General features: G+C 40.2%; 2 protein-coding genes across 4 annotated transcripts in view; one reads left to right on the top strand and one right to left on the bottom strand.

Annotated features, from left to right (window-relative positions):
- Window positions 1-13,602, bottom strand: part of col4a1 (collagen, type IV, alpha 1) — a 29,683-nt gene extending 16,081 nt beyond the window's left edge. The window contains exon 1 of the mRNA XM_033987006.2: window positions 13,384-13,602. Within this exon, the coding sequence (XP_033842897.1) occupies window positions 13,384-13,446 (63 nt within the window). The 5' untranslated portion in view covers window positions 13,447-13,602. The remainder of the gene's footprint in view (window positions 1-13,383) is intronic.
- A 4-nt stretch (window positions 13,603-13,606) lies between these two features.
- The window catches only part of col4a2 (collagen, type IV, alpha 2), a 39,554-nt gene continuing 35,278 nt past the window's right edge, over window positions 13,607-17,882 (top strand). For all 3 annotated transcript variants that reach the window (XM_055230565.1, XM_033987012.2, XM_055230564.1), the window contains exons 1-3: window positions 13,607-13,861; window positions 13,988-14,103; window positions 14,181-14,235. In XM_055230565.1, coding sequence (XP_055086540.1) covers window positions 13,607-13,861; window positions 13,988-14,103; window positions 14,181-14,235 — 426 coding nt within the window. The remainder of the gene's footprint in view (window positions 13,862-13,987; window positions 14,104-14,180; window positions 14,236-17,882) is intronic.

Genomic DNA, 17,882 nt, shown 5'->3' with positions numbered 1-17,882 from the left:
GTTTGTGCCTGTTTATAGAGACCAGAGCAGGCATGGAAACGCTGGTCCCTCTGTTTGCTTTCACAAGTCTGGGATCCAAGATAGATGCCAACGGAAAAGGGCCACAGTGGGTCTGGCACAATGGAGACACGGGTACCTTCAGATATGTGATAGAAAACACTGTAACTTAAACTAATGAACTCCACGATGAACGCACACCACTTGGTTCCCATTCATTTTTCCCATAGTCTTTCCTCACATAAAACTGTCTCCGAAGCTTAAAAAGTGTCTAAATGTTTTAACAACTTAGCGATTTAAAGTCTTGAATGTGTTTTTTGGACTGAAAATAACCACATGGACCACATTAGTTACCATATAGTTGGCTAGCTCCCATCATGACTTTAAACTCTATGAAAAAGATTAAAAGGACATTCACTTGTATTGCAATAATCGTGTTTTTAAGAGACCCTTTTGGATTGACACAGCTGTATGTAATCCACAAAATATAGTATGCCTTGAAATTAAGTTGCACAAAAAATCCTCAGTTATTCTCCACCTCTGTTTAAAGTTGATACAGACGAGCGGGAATTGAACCACCTGTCCCATTAAGGCTCCCGGGCCCAGCAGCAGATACTCGATATGTGTGACATCACGAGTCAGTGATAGACCCAGAGGAAAGCGATGAGTCATGTTTAGTCTGAGGCCTCGACCCGAAGAGAGGAGCTTTCCTGAGTGCTCTGTCTCATATAAACACTCTTAATGCAAACCAATTGTAAATGCAGTTACATAACCAGACCATAATGAGGGGGTCTACTTGCATAAGACCAGTCACCATAAGACCAATCACCACTTACATTTATATAAAAGGATGTTTCTGACACGTTGTTGTTATACCTGTTATACATCCTTTTACGCTACGTCCAATTTTGCCTCTAAAAGCTACTAAACATCACTTTTTTTGTGGAGGCGCTTCCAGTTTAGAGGGAATCCCATTCATTTCAATGGAGTACATGAGAAAAGTTTCGCCGCTAAAATGTGATATAAAGTAGGCTGAGTTTTTGATGTGAACAACACAACAATGCACCGATGCACTGGGAGGCTCTGTAGTCCATATAGTACTTATTTGCTGTCAAGATACAACACGGCAACTTCTGGAATAAGGTGAACAGATCGTGGGAATTTACAGCGATTTCTTTAATGCAGTCCACAATTTCAGATGATCAACAAACTAAATAAAAGAACGAACCATATCTCTATAGCTTCCAACAAATTACAACACCTATTTTGTCCTTACGCAAGACCTTAGACTGTATATATAAATGGACATAGCAAACCCGTTAGCCGCGTTACAAATAGGAAGTGATCATGGGCTGCGCTTCTGGCTCGATCGACTCTGGCTCCAATTCACTTTACATTAGAAAACTGTCGGCCCTCTCTCCGTAACTGCTGCTGTCCGGCTCATCATTTTGGCCTTAAAATGTTTGTATTGGAGACACTTCATCCAGCTTGCCTAGTATGAATGTGGTTTGTGTTTAAGTACATTTTTATTATTTTATGCTTGATCACACAACAGCTACATCTATGTGTGACCACAACTTAAATTTTTACAGCTTTGATGAACCACAGATTGTTCAAATGCATATATATTATATCCACACCTTTATTGTTTGTTCTATGAAAAACAATACTAGGAAGAGGAAAAAAGGTATTTGCAATATTATGTTCTTTTACTACTGGATTTCCCCCAATCCACAAAGGAGCGATTGCATTCTCACTGCACGTCTGTTCAGTATGACTCAGAGTCTCTGTTCTGTTTGCCAAAAAGAACAAATCAAATTCCTTTATGTACTGCATCCAATCTGGAAACGCAACAAACTTAAATGCAACAGTACTGGATTGTGACCAGAAGAGGGCAGTCATGCTCACATAGCCAGCTGTGTATAGGCATCACTGTGTATGCAATCATGTAAAGAGGAGTTAGAGATCTCACAACCATCTGGCCAATGTCATCCACAGACATGTCTTCTGCACGTCACATGCATCAGATTCCTGCTCAACCTCCCACTGCTTCGCAAGTATCTCACAAGCCACGAGGGAAGCCACACGCGAGATAATCCTCACTGTAAATATGTATATATAGTTTTAGGATGGCTCTACTGTCTTTTCTGAAAAAACTAAGAAAGAAACGGTATGGTTTTGGCAATAACTTTACAAAACTAAGTGAGTACTTTATATGGGGAGACTTATCTAAGGAAGAGAGTGCAGTAGGAGATCCTTCCTTCCACTGCTCTGATATGAACTGCTCTAAAGAGGAAAACAGATACTAGACTTAGGAGCGTTGTTGAGTATGCATTTGTTACATTAGGTAATACTTACTTACAGTATTTTATTAGTATGTACTTATAAAAGTTAGTGAAAGAGTTGTATGTTTTTAAAATGATGGCAGTACAGATTTGCCTTTATAATGTGTCATGTATTTTCCCATCAGAAAGAAAAGTACTCAATTATTACAACACTTAGAAAGTAGTAGTCTATATCTTAATAACTAGAACCCCAGACACTTCTGCTGCTATTAGTGCTACTACTTCTACTACGACTTTTACTACTACTTAAACTTTCTACTTATCCAAGAAGAGAGTGGGTCAAGTCACTTCTCACCTTTAGCCTTGTACGTCACATAAGGTTTGGTTTGCTGATTGGTTTAATTCGACATAATAACATGTGATTTTTTACCCACAACCCCCGAAATTTCAACATTCTCCTCGATTTTTAAGAGCGTTTACTAAAATAACATTCACTTTTTTTAAGCAAATCTACAGCCTCTTTCCAGGCAACTTGAATTTGAACATGTGGTAAATGTGGCCACTATAAGCCTGCTCATTACAGTCATCAGGACTTCAGCACGATTCCAGTCCATTTAACACAGTGGCAGAGCGCTGTTAACCTGTGTCTGTCACCCCGTAAAGATACACTCCTGACTGTAAAGCACAAAGCATTGTTTCCATATGGAGACTATTAGGGTAGTCTTACCCATAAATAGACCCACTTTTGGCAGGAGGGTAAAACTGTAACACAGAAACATTTGACATGTTTTAAGACAGTGCAGTACATGGGATACTTGGTTTTTGCAACGTTAAAATTCTATGAACTGACAAAAATGAATAATTAAGACTAGACTGAAACCCCACCTCTTCTCCCTGGCATTTAATACAAGCTCAACAGCATATCTTGGTGTTTTATTGGACTTCTCTTATGTATTACGTTATCGCTATATACTTGTTTTTTGTTTGTTTATTTGTTTGTTAGTTTTATTTTTATGTGAAGCACTTTGGTCAGCTGAAGTTGCTTTACATGTGCGATATAAATGAACTTGAATTGAATTGAATAATAAAAATGATGGACAAGCTAACTTTTATCTGTGTTACTGGTATCACCAAGATGACAACAAATAAGTGAGGATACTCAATGGAAAGGAAATAGCAATTAGTGATGTGACATTTGTAAACGAGTCTTAGAGTTTTCAAAAGAACCAAATATTTTTCTTTCTCATTTTTATGCATTTTACACAAATTAAAGCTGAACCAACACAAGACTCAGTACAGAACATAGACTGTATATAGACTTTATATAGTTTATGGTACAGAAGCAGAGCAGGTAGATAAAATAAGTTCTCTCATTGGCTTCTGGCATATAAATTAACAGTAAAAGAGCCAATCTTTTGAACAGCTCTTTGAAAAGATCCAAAAGATTCAGATCACACAAAAGAGCCCAAGTCCCATCACTAATTAGAATATCAGTTGTTACGAGGTTAAAGTTTGGATCGACTATCTCCCATTTCAAAAGGCCCAGTGTTTCAGTGTCAAATATGGAGCAGACAGGAAGAATTTGTTTAGTTTGACAGTTCAACAATGACACTATTATAAATGAAAAAGTTTAAATCCAAAAGCTTGTCCACTTGTCAACATTTTGCAAAAACACATCTCCGACTGTCTGTAGACATATGAAGACTGCGTAAAAACTTTTGACCCACTGAGCAGAATTCCCCTTGACAAGGTCCCATCTGAAACAGTGCATGTCAGATTGAGTTAAACTACACAAGTACAGGCATGATTCTGCCATCTGCATCCATTTATTTCACCACATTTATACAACCTCTATTTCCCACTCCAGCACTGCCTCGGACTTTCTCACCAGCTGTCAGGCAGTGACATGGATGAGTTGATATTGGCCATTTTATAGTCTGCCCAGCTCCTTGCAGTACTTACATGGGAAAAGTAATTGATATCGTCGACCTTTCTTGCATTCTCCTGAGATACAGTCAGTGCCATCTGCAGCAAAGCTAATATCAAAATGCAAAGATGAGTAGGAAGCATATTTGTTTTGTCAGGTTAGACTAGGTTGAACTTTGGTGTTTTGACATTCCTGGCCTTCTCTGGTACTGTGCGCCTGCCATGAGTTGATGAATGTGGATGAGGGGGTGCTGTCTGACTGCCATACTTGGATAGACTTGGATACTGTTGAATAGACAAGGATCCTGGTGCAATGTGCTCTATAAACAGTCTAAGACCAGGAGGCAGAGATGCAGGTGCACAAATTATAATAAGGAAACAGGTCATACCAATGTGAAGTCCGCAGAGACTCCGTGCATCCAGATAGACGATGCACTAATGTCGATGTCTATCTGCAATACCAAACCTGTTGTGTCTGTTATTAATGTTCATATCTTGATTCATGGAAAAAAAAAATGGCAAAATTAAAACATCAGAATCATGTAGAGTGGGTCAGTACGAACAATTTAAGACCAAAATGATGAGGTTCACTGCAGCAGTTACAGAGAGAGGGGTGACAATTTCTCAATATAAAGTGAACTGGAGCCAAAGTCGATAGAGCCAGAAGGACGGCTATTCTCACTTACTATTTGGAACATGCCGGCTAGTAGGTGAGCTATGTCCATTTATACATACAGTCTATGGTCACAACAGAGGAGCAAGCAAAGATATCAAACTTTTGTCAAATCTAGCACTGTTATTTTCCTACCCACAAACGCACAAAAAAACAAAAACAATACGCAGATCTGATACAATAGGTCGAAGTACATCTGCCAGCACTACTATGTTTGTTTGGATTAATTTGGGTGCTTAACATTCATTTTAAAAGGCTTCTTATTCCTCGTGGAAGCAAAGAAAAAGCAGAAAGAAAGAGGTATGGGAATTGTGGTAAAAAAGCCCCAAAATGCAATGTAACCTATTTGTGCTCTCATAAAAATACTATTTTAAGAACATAGTTGGCTGGGATCTACTTAATAACTCCTAAAGCATTATAGCTTTAAAACGCTGGAGTCGACGAAAGCCTCCCTCAAGAAACAAGGTCAGAGGTCATCTCCCACCAGGAGAAGTATTGCAGGTACACATTGCAATAAAACCAGGGCTGTGTTGTGTGTTTCCTTTATTTAAGACACCCTGTTGCGCTTATTTGCTGGGAACGGCTTGATTTGAACCATGCTCGCTCTGGCTGGAGGCAGCAGGTATTCATCTGCAGTGTGGAAATCATTCAGGGCTTCTGTAACCAAAAGCAGATGCACGGGCGGGCAGGCGTTCTCACACAAACACATGTCCAAATGATTCTGGGCATTAACAAGCAGCGAGACACACATGGAAGTAATCACAACAGTTAAACGTGAGGACATGAGAAATGAGAGATAACGCCAATGCTCTCTTCTGTCTTCTCAGACAAATATCTTAAATTGGAGCTGGGCAATATGGTGATAAAAATATAACTGTGATCTCATCCCTGTGACAATCAGCTATTTTAGTCGTTTTGTCATATCGTGCCTCACTCTTTTTCTATTTAATGCAGCTGTCTGCCAAAAAAAACACACTTTCTAGCAAACTCTTCTCTGATTGGTTTGCTTCCTCTGAGAGTTACAGGTGGATTTAACCAATCACGGTGAAGTATGAACAGGAGAAGAAGCAAATGACTTTAGACAATATCAAAATTGTTATCTGGCTCAAAGAAAATCATATGAATGTTTTGCCATGCCATCTCCACCTCTACCTTACATCATTATAATTTTTTTGGTCATGAAGGTCCCCATGTTCTCCATCAAAGGTTTTCTGCACGTCTTATGTTTAGAAGCAAGGCCAGATGGTTAATGTTATCTGCCGTTAGATGATAGACCAAAATAGCTTCAAATAGGAAACAGTAAGACACATTCACCATCTCTGCATTGGACATTGACCATACACTAGTTCCTATGGCAATCACGCTCCTATGATAAACAAAGTCGGCTCAAAAGAAAGTCCTGCTTATCTGTGAGCCTGTTCAACATGTCAGCAAGCGAGCTACATAATCCAGGACCACCGCTACGCCATGTTTTACAGTGCACCCAGCTATTCTCATGTGCAAAATTAACTCTGCAAATGGGAACATTGTCTTAGAGGATTTCTCAGGCCAGTGACCAGTCCAAACGATTGCATAGGGACATATCTGTGAGCAGGGACATATCATATTTCATGGGTTGTCATGGTGATAGCCCAAACACAACTGCGTAATGGCCGAATTCTCCATCAAGTCCATTTATCTCAATGTTTCCCCGTCCTGCGTCTAATCAGTCCATGGTCCGTGTCCACTTACTCATGGCGCGACCCCAAATGACTCATCCTGCTGACCTCTGACCCCGGGTGAGGCCATTAGCGAGGATTTAGGAGTTCAAACACGGCTTTCAATTGCAGGGTCATCTTGATAACAGTTTTCCTCTGTGCCTGTCTCTGTCTGGGAGTGCAGCTGAAGACATGCGCATGAAATGTTAGCCTGTTAACAAATTAAAGCTAAGTTCTTCCTAATTAGAGAGGAGGGACTTCCCGAGAGGAAAAAAAACCAAAAAAAAACAAAAAACAACTTCACCCGCAAATGCTTTTAGATAATATTCTCTCTGGGTTTGATATTAGCAATACAGGAATGTTCCACAAAATAAAAATAAAAACATTCTCCATGGAGACAAGCAAGTGACTCCACCAAACAAGAGAAGCTGCAATTGAAAACATGAAAGATAGATAACATTATATGCTGTTGTTGAGCAATAGTTTTGTAAGACAAGTAGGTGAGGATCCCTCTACCAAAAACTTCACATAGTTCACCTTTAAAATATTGCGTGAAGTCTGCAGGCTGAGAATACTTTCATTTAGTGTTGCAGTTGAATATCCAACTGCTGTAGTACTAATAGAGGGGAGATGTTAACAGTACTAGAACTAGTGGCTTTTGACATTGGTCCAGTCTATTGGGTGGGTTGGTAGAGTTGCTAGTGTTTAATTGCAAAGCTCAGGCCTTGAGTACTTTCAGTATTTTATAGCATATTGTTGTCCTGGTCTAAGCCTGGTTAACAGAAAAGAAAAATGCACCCCAAAAACAAAACCAGAGGAAGTATACTGAGGCGTGTAGTTCTCTTTCTCTCTCCAAAAAAGTTGTAATGGAAAAAGATTTTCCAAAATATTTGCCATGTTTGTGTAGAAGTGCAGGCTTTCTAGTCTGTGTAGAGCATTATTCATGCACCCACATGTGAAAGATCTGAGCTGTAATTGTTCAGAACTGCCATTAAGCATTCCCCATCACTCCCACAGAAACAACAGCTGTCCAAGAACTAATAAACACACCAAATCAGATGAGCGTGTTTGGGATGCCTGGGCTCAAAAACGTGACTGTGATGCTATCGAAGCACCTTTCTCTGCTCACGGTTCTCTGATTGAGGCTCTGAGAGAGTGAGGAGTGAAAGCCACATAAACAACAGGGTTCACGTGAGCCTCGAGCACTTGTAGTTCCTGCCTGAATGTGCATCTCTGGGCCACAGGATGTAGGCTTTAGGAAGTGGGTCTTTTCTGTTCAGCGAGGCCTCTTCCTTGCCTTTTATGCGCACAAAGACAAGAAGGGGCAGGGTTCGCTCCACATCTCTCCAAAGAGCACTCCGCTATCTGGGAAAAATGTCGGCACGTGAGGACCGCAGTGACCTTTGTGACCGACCCCTTATATCAAATTCCCACACTCTGACTGCAATTTGATACTAAATACACTAGAATTACATTAAAATGATAATGAGCCAGGAGTGGGTGATCTTTATACGCTCAAAGCACTTTTTACAGCAAGGACCCATAAACATTACATAGAAAGGTGCAAATTCCAAGGACACTACAACAGCCTCCTGGGCAGCCTTGATCTTGTCAAAAACACTTTAACATTTCAAACACAATTTCTTGGAATCACCGTTTCCACTGGCACTCATGATGCCATTTTCTCCAAAAGAGGAAAGTGGTTCTCTGGTTAAATTAGGTTTAATCACCGGCATTTTCAGACTGGGCTTGAATGTGAGAAGAACAGTGGGGATTTCCAAAACAACACTGAAAGACCTTTACTCTCACACTTTCTTCCAAATGTGCTACAAACTCACCATAATTATCATTCCAGACACTTAAAAGCTCTCAGCGAGTTCTGTTCTATTGTTCCTCAATTTCCACATCAGACCTTATCACCTGCATCCCCATTACGTCACTGCTATTGTTACACCAACGCCCCAGGGCCTGAAGGATGTTGTCATCGGTAAATAGACCCCAAATATAAATGCAGCGTCCACACTTCCTATATGTTTCTCAAGTCTTCTCACTGGGTAATAATTGAGCTTCAGCATTTGTTGAAGGCAAGAACAAAGAAAGGAAATTAGGTGAGCATCTGTTTTTCATGCTGCATGCTGTGATGTTTAGTCAGCTAGTTTACCCAAATATGTAAAATGCAGTTGAAAAACACTTAAACTCCAAAAATCAGTACCCTAAATTTGGATATAGACTGGCCCTACTGTAAATAAATTATCTTTGTGCAGTTGCTACAATTAGGCCAGAAACATATTTCGAAACACGATGTATCGCTACAGAAAAATATTGTGATAAACAACTATATTGAAAATATTTTATGCCACTGCCGGAGCAGGATAATCCCCGTAACAATATATTTAAAAATATATTCTTATTAAATAGCCTGAGCTGTGAGAAGTACATAGCAGGATTAACCAATAATCAGTCATAGAATTTATTTATTTCACCCTCTATAGATCAAATCTTACCTTATTACATCAAAAGGGCAAAAACCTCCTCACAACTGCAAAGAAATTATACACACAATAAATATTGGGTCTCATAATATATTGTTCCAGCTTTTAATATATTGACAGGCTTATGATGACAGGCTTTGGTACGGCATCAGAATGACTTAAACACTTCAATCGAATATCTAACTCTGGCACAAAATATAATCTGATGAACTTTAAATGGAATAAATTCTAAGCATGTGCTTATCTCATCTGTTTTTATGGTGCTGTCATGTGTCGTTAATCTGCATTCACTCTGCATTCTGTCTGCAGAACCACTCTTTACACTAAATGCATGTATCTAAGTGTCTCCATTCAAAGCTTAACCTTTGAACATTTGATTCCAGACACTTGTACGGTGCATTATGAGACGATTTTGGTGTTGGAATTGTTGAATATGTTTTTCAATGGAGCCCAAAAGAACATATGCAAAGCCTGACTTCTTTGGTGAAGTGTTCTTAGTTTCTGCTGAAATATTCTGAATATCCACTCTCCTCTTCTGAGTCTTCTGAGCTATGCCACAGGAGGAACAGTCAGCCCCAGTACTGGTCAAACTCACCAGCTGACCTTTGATTTGAGCTCTGATTCCATCTTTATTTGTGAAGGCTAAATTTAATGAGAACAAAAAGTCTTTTTTAACTGATTCTGGTGAGTCACTTTAGCACCAAAACTAAACACAAGGCTTTCACATCAAATGTAACATGGTTATCTGAGAAAGTTCAGCTGTTTGTTTTATATGGAAGAATCAGAGTCACATTTTAACAACAAATCACTGATAAATGTTTGACCATGGTCAAGTTTCACAAGAAAGTATTTGCACATTATGCAAATGTATTAAGACCAGACCTGTACTGAGACTGGGAATACTTCCAGGACCTTTATATAATATATATATGATCACATTAATAATAAAAATTTTTCGTAATGGACCGAAACTTTTCAGTTAAACATAAAAACATAATGGATGTTATGTATAGAAGGCTCTCCCACATTGAGAGCTGTTCAATATAAAACATGTGGGCATAAATGGGCAATCATACAAACATTTGCTTGAAATTCCTGAAGTGAAAAGTGGTCCGCCCTTGGGTTCAACCCTGATGTTTGTATAATTCACCATTAAAACTCATTACAAACATTGTGTCATTTGGGAAGTCTACCAGTCTCCAGTACCCACGCATCTAAACTTTTTTTTTTTTTTCAAAATGGCAGATAAACACTGAGTGTAAATGCTTATGTTCAGAAGCAACAAAGACGAACAGTCCTGTGTCATTTCCTCTGACGTTCACGCTCATGTCACCAGTAAGTTACAGTAAGTAACTGAAACAACCCCTAAACATGAGATTTGAGGATTCATAGATTTATGCTGTGCATATGTCACACACCCATGCAGTTATTGGGACACACATAGAGCCACAGATTCCACTTTCAGTCATTTTGCATAACCATATGTATAATTACAGTTTTAGGAGTCCGTTATGGTGAAGTAATGAGACGTTTAGACTCCAGAGGAAATTGAGTGTTTAGGCAAGAGTGAAAACAAGCCTCACACCTGTCTTTCAAAGAAACAAACAGCTGAAGAAAGCTTCACTTTTGAGCAAACCCATAAATCAGCTCAGCTTTCTGGACACTGGGGACACAAAGAGATTTTCTATGGGACATCATCTCTGGCTCCACTCTGCTCTCCTCTGCATCAGGGCTCAAACTGAACTCCCACCTCACTGTTAGACAGAGGTATCCATTACCCCATCAACTTACAAATCACATCTGACTTTTATGACTAACATTTTCACAGTTAATAAGCTTCATTTTACATTGGCCTCCAGGCAGCACCCCATTAACACACTACTGTTGTTGACACTTAAAGTCAAAAAGTAATGTGAGGTCATTTGGTTTTGTATTATTTTTAGAAACAAATTCAAAACTGTTCTGGACATATGCATCCAGGTTACTGTTGCTCATACATACACAAGACTATGTTTTATTTACTGTATGTGTTTGATTTTTCCCTCTGTCTCTGCAGGAGGGCCAAACACTGTTCCACAGGACTTTACGATGTTTACCCCAACACTGTCTAACCTCATCAGGGACAGGAGCCGCATGCACTAAGTGGGACAGGCCGGCCACAGTCTGTGAATATCCAGGTCAGATACATATCAGCATTGGCACCTCCAGAATCCTGTCAAAACACTGGAGTGCAAACAGAACCACAACTCTTCCAAATGGAGACATCTTTACTGTGGTGTGAACAGAGCTGAGCCAGTGTCCTTTGGGTGCTGTGTCTTGGCTAGTGGCCAGAAGGTCAGCTGTTGTCTATGTGTGAGTGGTAATCTACTGGATCAGGTTTGGAGCAAATTACATGCCCCCCTGTCTACACTTTGAGGTCCCAGAGATCAAGTCTCCATATGATGGTTTCCTACAGACAATACAAGCACATTCCTCGGGGATGAAGTGCCATTAGCAACACTCCATTTTGAATTAGCTCTAATGCTCATGTCAAGAGGATGGGAGACAACTTTCCCAATCCAGACACAACTACAACACCTTTCCATTTCATTAGGTTTTCTGTAGGAAGTGCCCTGAACTCTGCCAGCTGGCCCTTAACACCATTTCTAAATTAGAAGCACAACAGACCACCCAGCAGACCTACTGCTGATACACTTGGATTTCAACTCACACCAAATTGGCCAATTTTCAAATACAATTATCAGGTTATTGTACAAAAAAGTGCTCCAGGACACACTAAAGTACCTCATGGCCTTGTTTTACCTCTGTGATAGTAGGAAGCGAGAACTTTTGATTTGCTGCCAATGTCACCTTCCGGTAATTGAACAAACGTATTGAAATCTGGGTCATGGTTTGACTCAAACTGTAGAGAGCTAGAGCTAGTTATAAAACAAAAAGAATGAGGTGGACAGAAGAGTTGACTTTATGTCCCTTCAGAGGAAAGTATGCTAATACTTGTGAGATGTTTAGTTCATTTGCCAAGTGTTTGTTGGATATTTGGCCAGAACGTTCTTCCTCTCCAAGGCTCGATCTCTAAGTGTCTCATGTTTCCTGTTTGTATTGTAGTTCATCCATGCAACCACTAGATAACATTAAAATCCAGCCGCAGGATACAGTCTCTATCTCACACATGCAAGATTGAGCATGTGTGAAGAATATTGACAGAAACTAGATATGAACGTGTGAAGAAAAAAAAAAACAAAAACGTGTGAAGTCTATAAAACGGGCATTTTTCTGTGTGACTGGGACAATTCATCCAGGCTGTGAAAGTGTGCATGAGAAGCTCCCTTTATGACAATAACACTGCTCTATTGAGACTCTATTGATTTTATTCAATTTTTGTTTGATCAAAAACAGGCACAATTAAACTTTTTTCTCATAAATGAGTCCCTTCTGCTTTTCATCTTAGAGGGTTATTTTAAAAGCAGAACAGACAACTAAAATGTTTTTGCAACTTCTTTTCATTTTTTTTTTCAACTTTGTATTTGAGACCGGTCCCTCCACTGAAGAGCACCAAAAGGACAATTTTGTTGCTTCATACATCCAAGTAGCACTTCTGCCCCTAACTTTTTAAAACAAAAAAATGTTTTCATGTAATTAGAAAATGTTTTTATTGCAAACTTGAGCCACAGGCCATTTGAGTCACTATATGACACTTTGGGATGAGAGCTGATTGGCTGCTCAAGGGCAGTCCTCTCTGGTGCACTTCTCTGTCTGAAAAAGATGTTCTAAAAGTGTGTGTGGCCAAATAATACATGCATTTGAACACTAGTGATGTCCCCAAAGGTTTGTGAGGGCTAGGGACTAGTTAGACAGATGACTTAATGTACTGATAAACAGGTACCACAGCTTCATCACAACTTTCACCCCCCTCCTATGAGTCTTATTGATCAAATTAACAGCTGTTTCTTGGATGGCTGGTAATAGCTGAGGGAGTGCACATGTGTACAGGCTCACATGCTGGAGTCAGAATTCAGGACCCCACCCTCTGTTACAGAAGGGCGGGAGGCTGGACCAGCTCTAGACACACTCAAGTGTATGAGCAGCATGACCCAAGCGAGTTTATGGTATGAGGTGAACATAAATCACTGACCAGAGATTTCACATGACAAAAACGTTGATAAATAAGCATCAACCAAATGAAACAAGACTAACCAGAAACACATTTTAATTTCTGCCTTAAAATAAATTAAATGTCATATTTTCCGCAAAAATGCCATAATAAAGCCCCCAAAACCATTGCTATACAAGCTTTTTTTTTTACAAGCCCTTACCTCTGCGTTTGAGAGATCAAAGCTGAAGGCCAGGATGACCAGGGCAGCGCACGGTAACAACATCGTAGCGGCGTCTGCAGCTCCCTGACTCCGCGTAACCACCTGTTGACGCACCGCTCGTCCTCTTTTCTCTGGTTTCCAAAGTTAATCAAAAGTTTATGTTCGTGAAAGGGACAGCACCGTCGGCTGCATCTTTGTCCGGGACGATGTGAGCTTCTGATCAATGCAAGTTGGTCTTGTTTCTTACTGCACCACACCCCCTCCTCCCAAAAGAAGACCACCCTCGCCCATCCTAAAGCGCACAAACTTCCAAACACTTTGCGTTTTAGCGGTAAGAAGAAGGACTAGTCGCCACACTTTGCCGTGTATCTTTCAATATTACAGTTTTGGAGCTGCGCAAACTCTGGTACCTGCTCCAAACTTCTGCTCAGGAGCGCGCTGCTCTGTCTCTGACGCTCGGCTTCTCTCTGCAGTGACCGTAAGTGAAACTACTGGCCTTGTTTTAGCTTTATGGTATATCTTTTTAGAGACTAGAATGCAACTTCTTAAAATGTAGCTTATTAAGTTCAAATAAGTTCATATGTTTGATTTTCTGACTTTAAAGAAAACTGGATACGTGAGGCAGGGGGGAAGCCATGCTGTAGAGGTAAAACACGTCGTGGGAAAGAAGTTTGCGGTCCACGTGCGTAGGACCATGAAGGCACAACACACCAGTGTGAGGTATGAGTGGACCTGGCTTCACATCACAGCACTATGACACTTCTGATTGTTTATGAACTATGACATTGTCTCCACAGCAGACTGCTGCTGCTGCTTGTCTGTCTCTCCATCTTCGCCTCAGAGGTTCACGCAGTAAGTCATTTACACATTTAATTCTGTTCATAGTTAAAGTTGATAGAACTCAGCTCAGAAAGAGGAGCTGTAGCACAAGCTGGCCCTCAGTGGGAGGGTCATGTGGGGAGTTCCTCGGTGGAGGAGGGGACTTTTGGCTTGACATACTGCTGCTACATAGCAGCACCAAAACCCAAACCAGGAATGAAAAGCGTTGAAACTTTATTGGTGGAAAGAACCGCATTTAAATAATTGCACTCATTGTTTAACAGAACAGACAAACATGACTGTAAACAGTTTAAGACTGACCTCAGGTTCAGGTCACGTTTCTAGTGCAGAAGCCAAATAATGAATCCAAAACATCTGGTGACTCTGAACTTTCTCCTAATGAGACATCTATATGATCACTGAATACAGTAGCACACTGTGAGTGGCATGTGGATGTTAATGGATGCTGTACCATGTAGGTGTTGACTTAGCATTTCCCATACAAAAGACTCAGGATGCACCGATATGATTCTGGTGTTGGATATCGACACTGATATTGAACATTTTGGTGGATTGGATATCAGCTTTCAAGATATCAGATTAGCTGATATCCCATTTTGCTATTAAAATTGGTGTAATAAAACGATTTACAGGCCAGTGTTGGCCCAAAACATCTCATAATATCACACTTACGTATTTTTACAAAGCTATTCTGTAGTTACAAACACATTTGGATCATCTTTACCTTATGCTGTTTCTGTTTAAAGGAAATAAATGCTATTTTCATTCTCTGCTGTGGCATCGGTTGATATCCGGTATCGGCCGATACTTAAAGTCAATGTATCGACATCAGTATCGAAACAGAAAAAGCTGGATCAGTGCATCCCTACAAAAGATTGCAGATTGGTTCAAAGGCAGTAGTTTCGATTCCTTTCAACTTGTGGTTGCTTTGTTGCTATTTATTCTGATGCTTAAGGCAATAGACATCTAAAGTATGTTAGTGCCGCACAACAAGGAACTGCATGCTTCTTAAGTTGAATTGTAACATCACAATCATTATTTGTCTTAGTAAAATGACCTTAAGAATAGTTTATTCAGACTGTTTGACTTTTATTGTCACTCTGATGCCAGAAATACGTTCCATGGCCTATTTGTTGCTCTCTCCTCCAGCCCACCCCCATGATGCATAAACCATGTGTTTGTGCTTGTTACACGTGAGTGTTGTGAAGCTGTTTGCTGCACTACCTCAGATGCTCTGAGCATTCTCTGGAGTATTTAATATCATACTCAAGGCTGCTAAATGAAGATTTGTTTTTGCTTTGCAATGAAAGGCCTCTTTGTGTCTTCTTTTTTATAAAATCTGTTTAGGGCTTGATTAAAAGCATGTGACACAGCTCTGCTGACCAAATCTCAACAATCTCCGAATGTGAGGCACTAACATACGGTGTTGAAATACTCAGTTTTGTGTTTAGTAAATGCAATTTTATGTTGCTGACAATCAGCCCAGTCTTAAGCATTGGGAAGTCCAAGTCTGAAGAAAACACTAAGATTCAGTCACATCCACTTGAGTTGTACAGAACGTTCAGATTATTGACCCATTCTCTTTAAGCTACAAAAAAGGAAGTAAAACAAGTGCAGAGTTCAGGTCCGTAGACCCTAGACCTCCAAGACCCTTACTTAAGGACTTAATCAGAGAAAAAGATTACATGCTGCTCTGATATACATAGCACAAAGATCCCATGTCTGAGAAAGTATGTTTCTAATACAATATCACAATCTGGCCCTTGGGATAGCATCAGTTCTTTATTGCTGACCCAGTATTGAGCTCTTTCCCACATTCATGTCCAAACTGTGGTCGACTTTTAGGGTTTCCAGGAAAGATGATTCCCAAGATACTCTAAAACTACTCAACTATTTTGTTTATGGTTAGTCAGTATTTATAATCATTGCAATGTGAGATATACTGAGTTTAATTGTCATCAGCTATTCCTTTCTTGTTCCTGACTTCTTGATTTGGTATTGCTTTTACGTCAGATGCCCTTCCTGGCCTAGCCCTCTATTTTTATGTTTCTTGAGTCTTTTTGTGTCATGCATAGATCCACTGTACATCAGAGGGACTGGGTCAGGATTTCCTGGTCTGCTTCATGTTGAAACTGCTGTACGCTTACGAACTGTTTTCCCAAACTCTGCATGAAGGCCATTATCAGTTTACAGTGGCAGAGGAAGGAAGGCTCTGGAGACAGTAGTGCTAACAGGAAGATCCGCATGGGACACTGTGAGACGCTTTGAGATGATCTAGTGTCAAATGTTTAAAAATATGCTACAATATGTTTATTTCATCCCAAGCAATAAGCCAATGATGCTAGCAGCGGATAGAAGTTCAGATGGAGGTGGCCTTGAATTCCGAGTGTAGCCACAATATCTGTTATAGCAATTACAACTGTTCAGGTAAAGTGGATGGATGTCTTTTGTATATGACTTTTGGCACTGCACTACATTAAATCAAAGTGAAATACTAGTCATAGCTAAATAATGTAAACAGTGGGGATGTATATTATAATCAGAGGTGGGTATTGTAACTTTTTAAAGACATTTTTACTCCTAAGTAAAAGCATGCTTCACTTGAGTAATATCTTTAATGAAGTAATCTTAAAGCAGACCTATTACGCAAAATTGACTTTTCAGAGCTTTTGACCATGTTATAGCTCTTTCTCCTTCTCATATACCCTCTCGAAGTTTTATCTTGAGTGATTCGTGCATGTTTGATCTCCCATTTTGCAGATCGATCCCTGTTTTCATAGCCACCAGCAAATGCCCACTGCTCTGTACTTACATCATTCTTCAGTTTTATTTTCTTAATCGGTGATACACATAGGATTTGGCAGCATCACATAATCATTTTTGGTACACATGAATAAGAAATCCACTACCTGCTAACATGCCACAGCCATGAGAGGTGCAGACAGCAGGACGTCTCTTTGTTATGAAGATGTTTACGGTGACGATGCACCGGTGTAAATGCAACAATCACATTTTAGACCACAGTAAACGACTGCTCCAAGAGTGCTTCAAACAGGAGGTCTCAGAGCGACTCCACCCACCCTCTGGAGGGGCGAGTGTGGTGTGAACGTGGCTGACCTCGGGTCAACCTACATAGTCCACTGTGACAATAAAAATGCTTGGACTTGGACAAAAAAAAAAACACTTGGATCACATATATTTGTATGCATGGGCACTGCAGAGCTGTAGTTTGACACGTTTGACTGATGAGGCCATTTGAAGCAACATAATATCAGTGACAGTCTCCTCCTGCCTCTGTCTGTCCAGATGAGCCTGGGTCTGGCTGTGTGTCCACCAGCATGAACAGTCCTCATGGCGTATTTAGCCACAGGTGAAAGAAAAGACCACTGCATACAGGCGAAGCGAGCGTGTGCAGGTGTATTGATAAGGCTCTGTCTGCTTGAAGCAGATTGTCAAAGAAATAAGTTGGGCGATCAGCTGATGGCCTCTTACATGGCTCATGTTGCTGGTTTGGTATGGTGTGTGTGTGAACAAGACCAACCCAAAAGTAAAGTAAACAGAACTAATTCTTGTGTGCAGTGGGGTCGCTCCACAGAGCCACTAGCATGTAATTTCTTTCACCACTACTTTGTACAACTTGAGTATTTAGAAGTAAAAGT

This window comes from Periophthalmus magnuspinnatus, chromosome 21, assembly GCF_009829125.3.
Source record: "Periophthalmus magnuspinnatus isolate fPerMag1 chromosome 21, fPerMag1.2.pri, whole genome shotgun sequence".
Classification (NCBI taxonomy): Eukaryota; Metazoa; Chordata; class Actinopteri; order Gobiiformes; family Gobiidae; genus Periophthalmus; species Periophthalmus magnuspinnatus.
The sequence above is the reverse complement of the archived record's forward strand: the minus strand, read 5'-3'. Positions and strand labels throughout refer to the sequence as shown.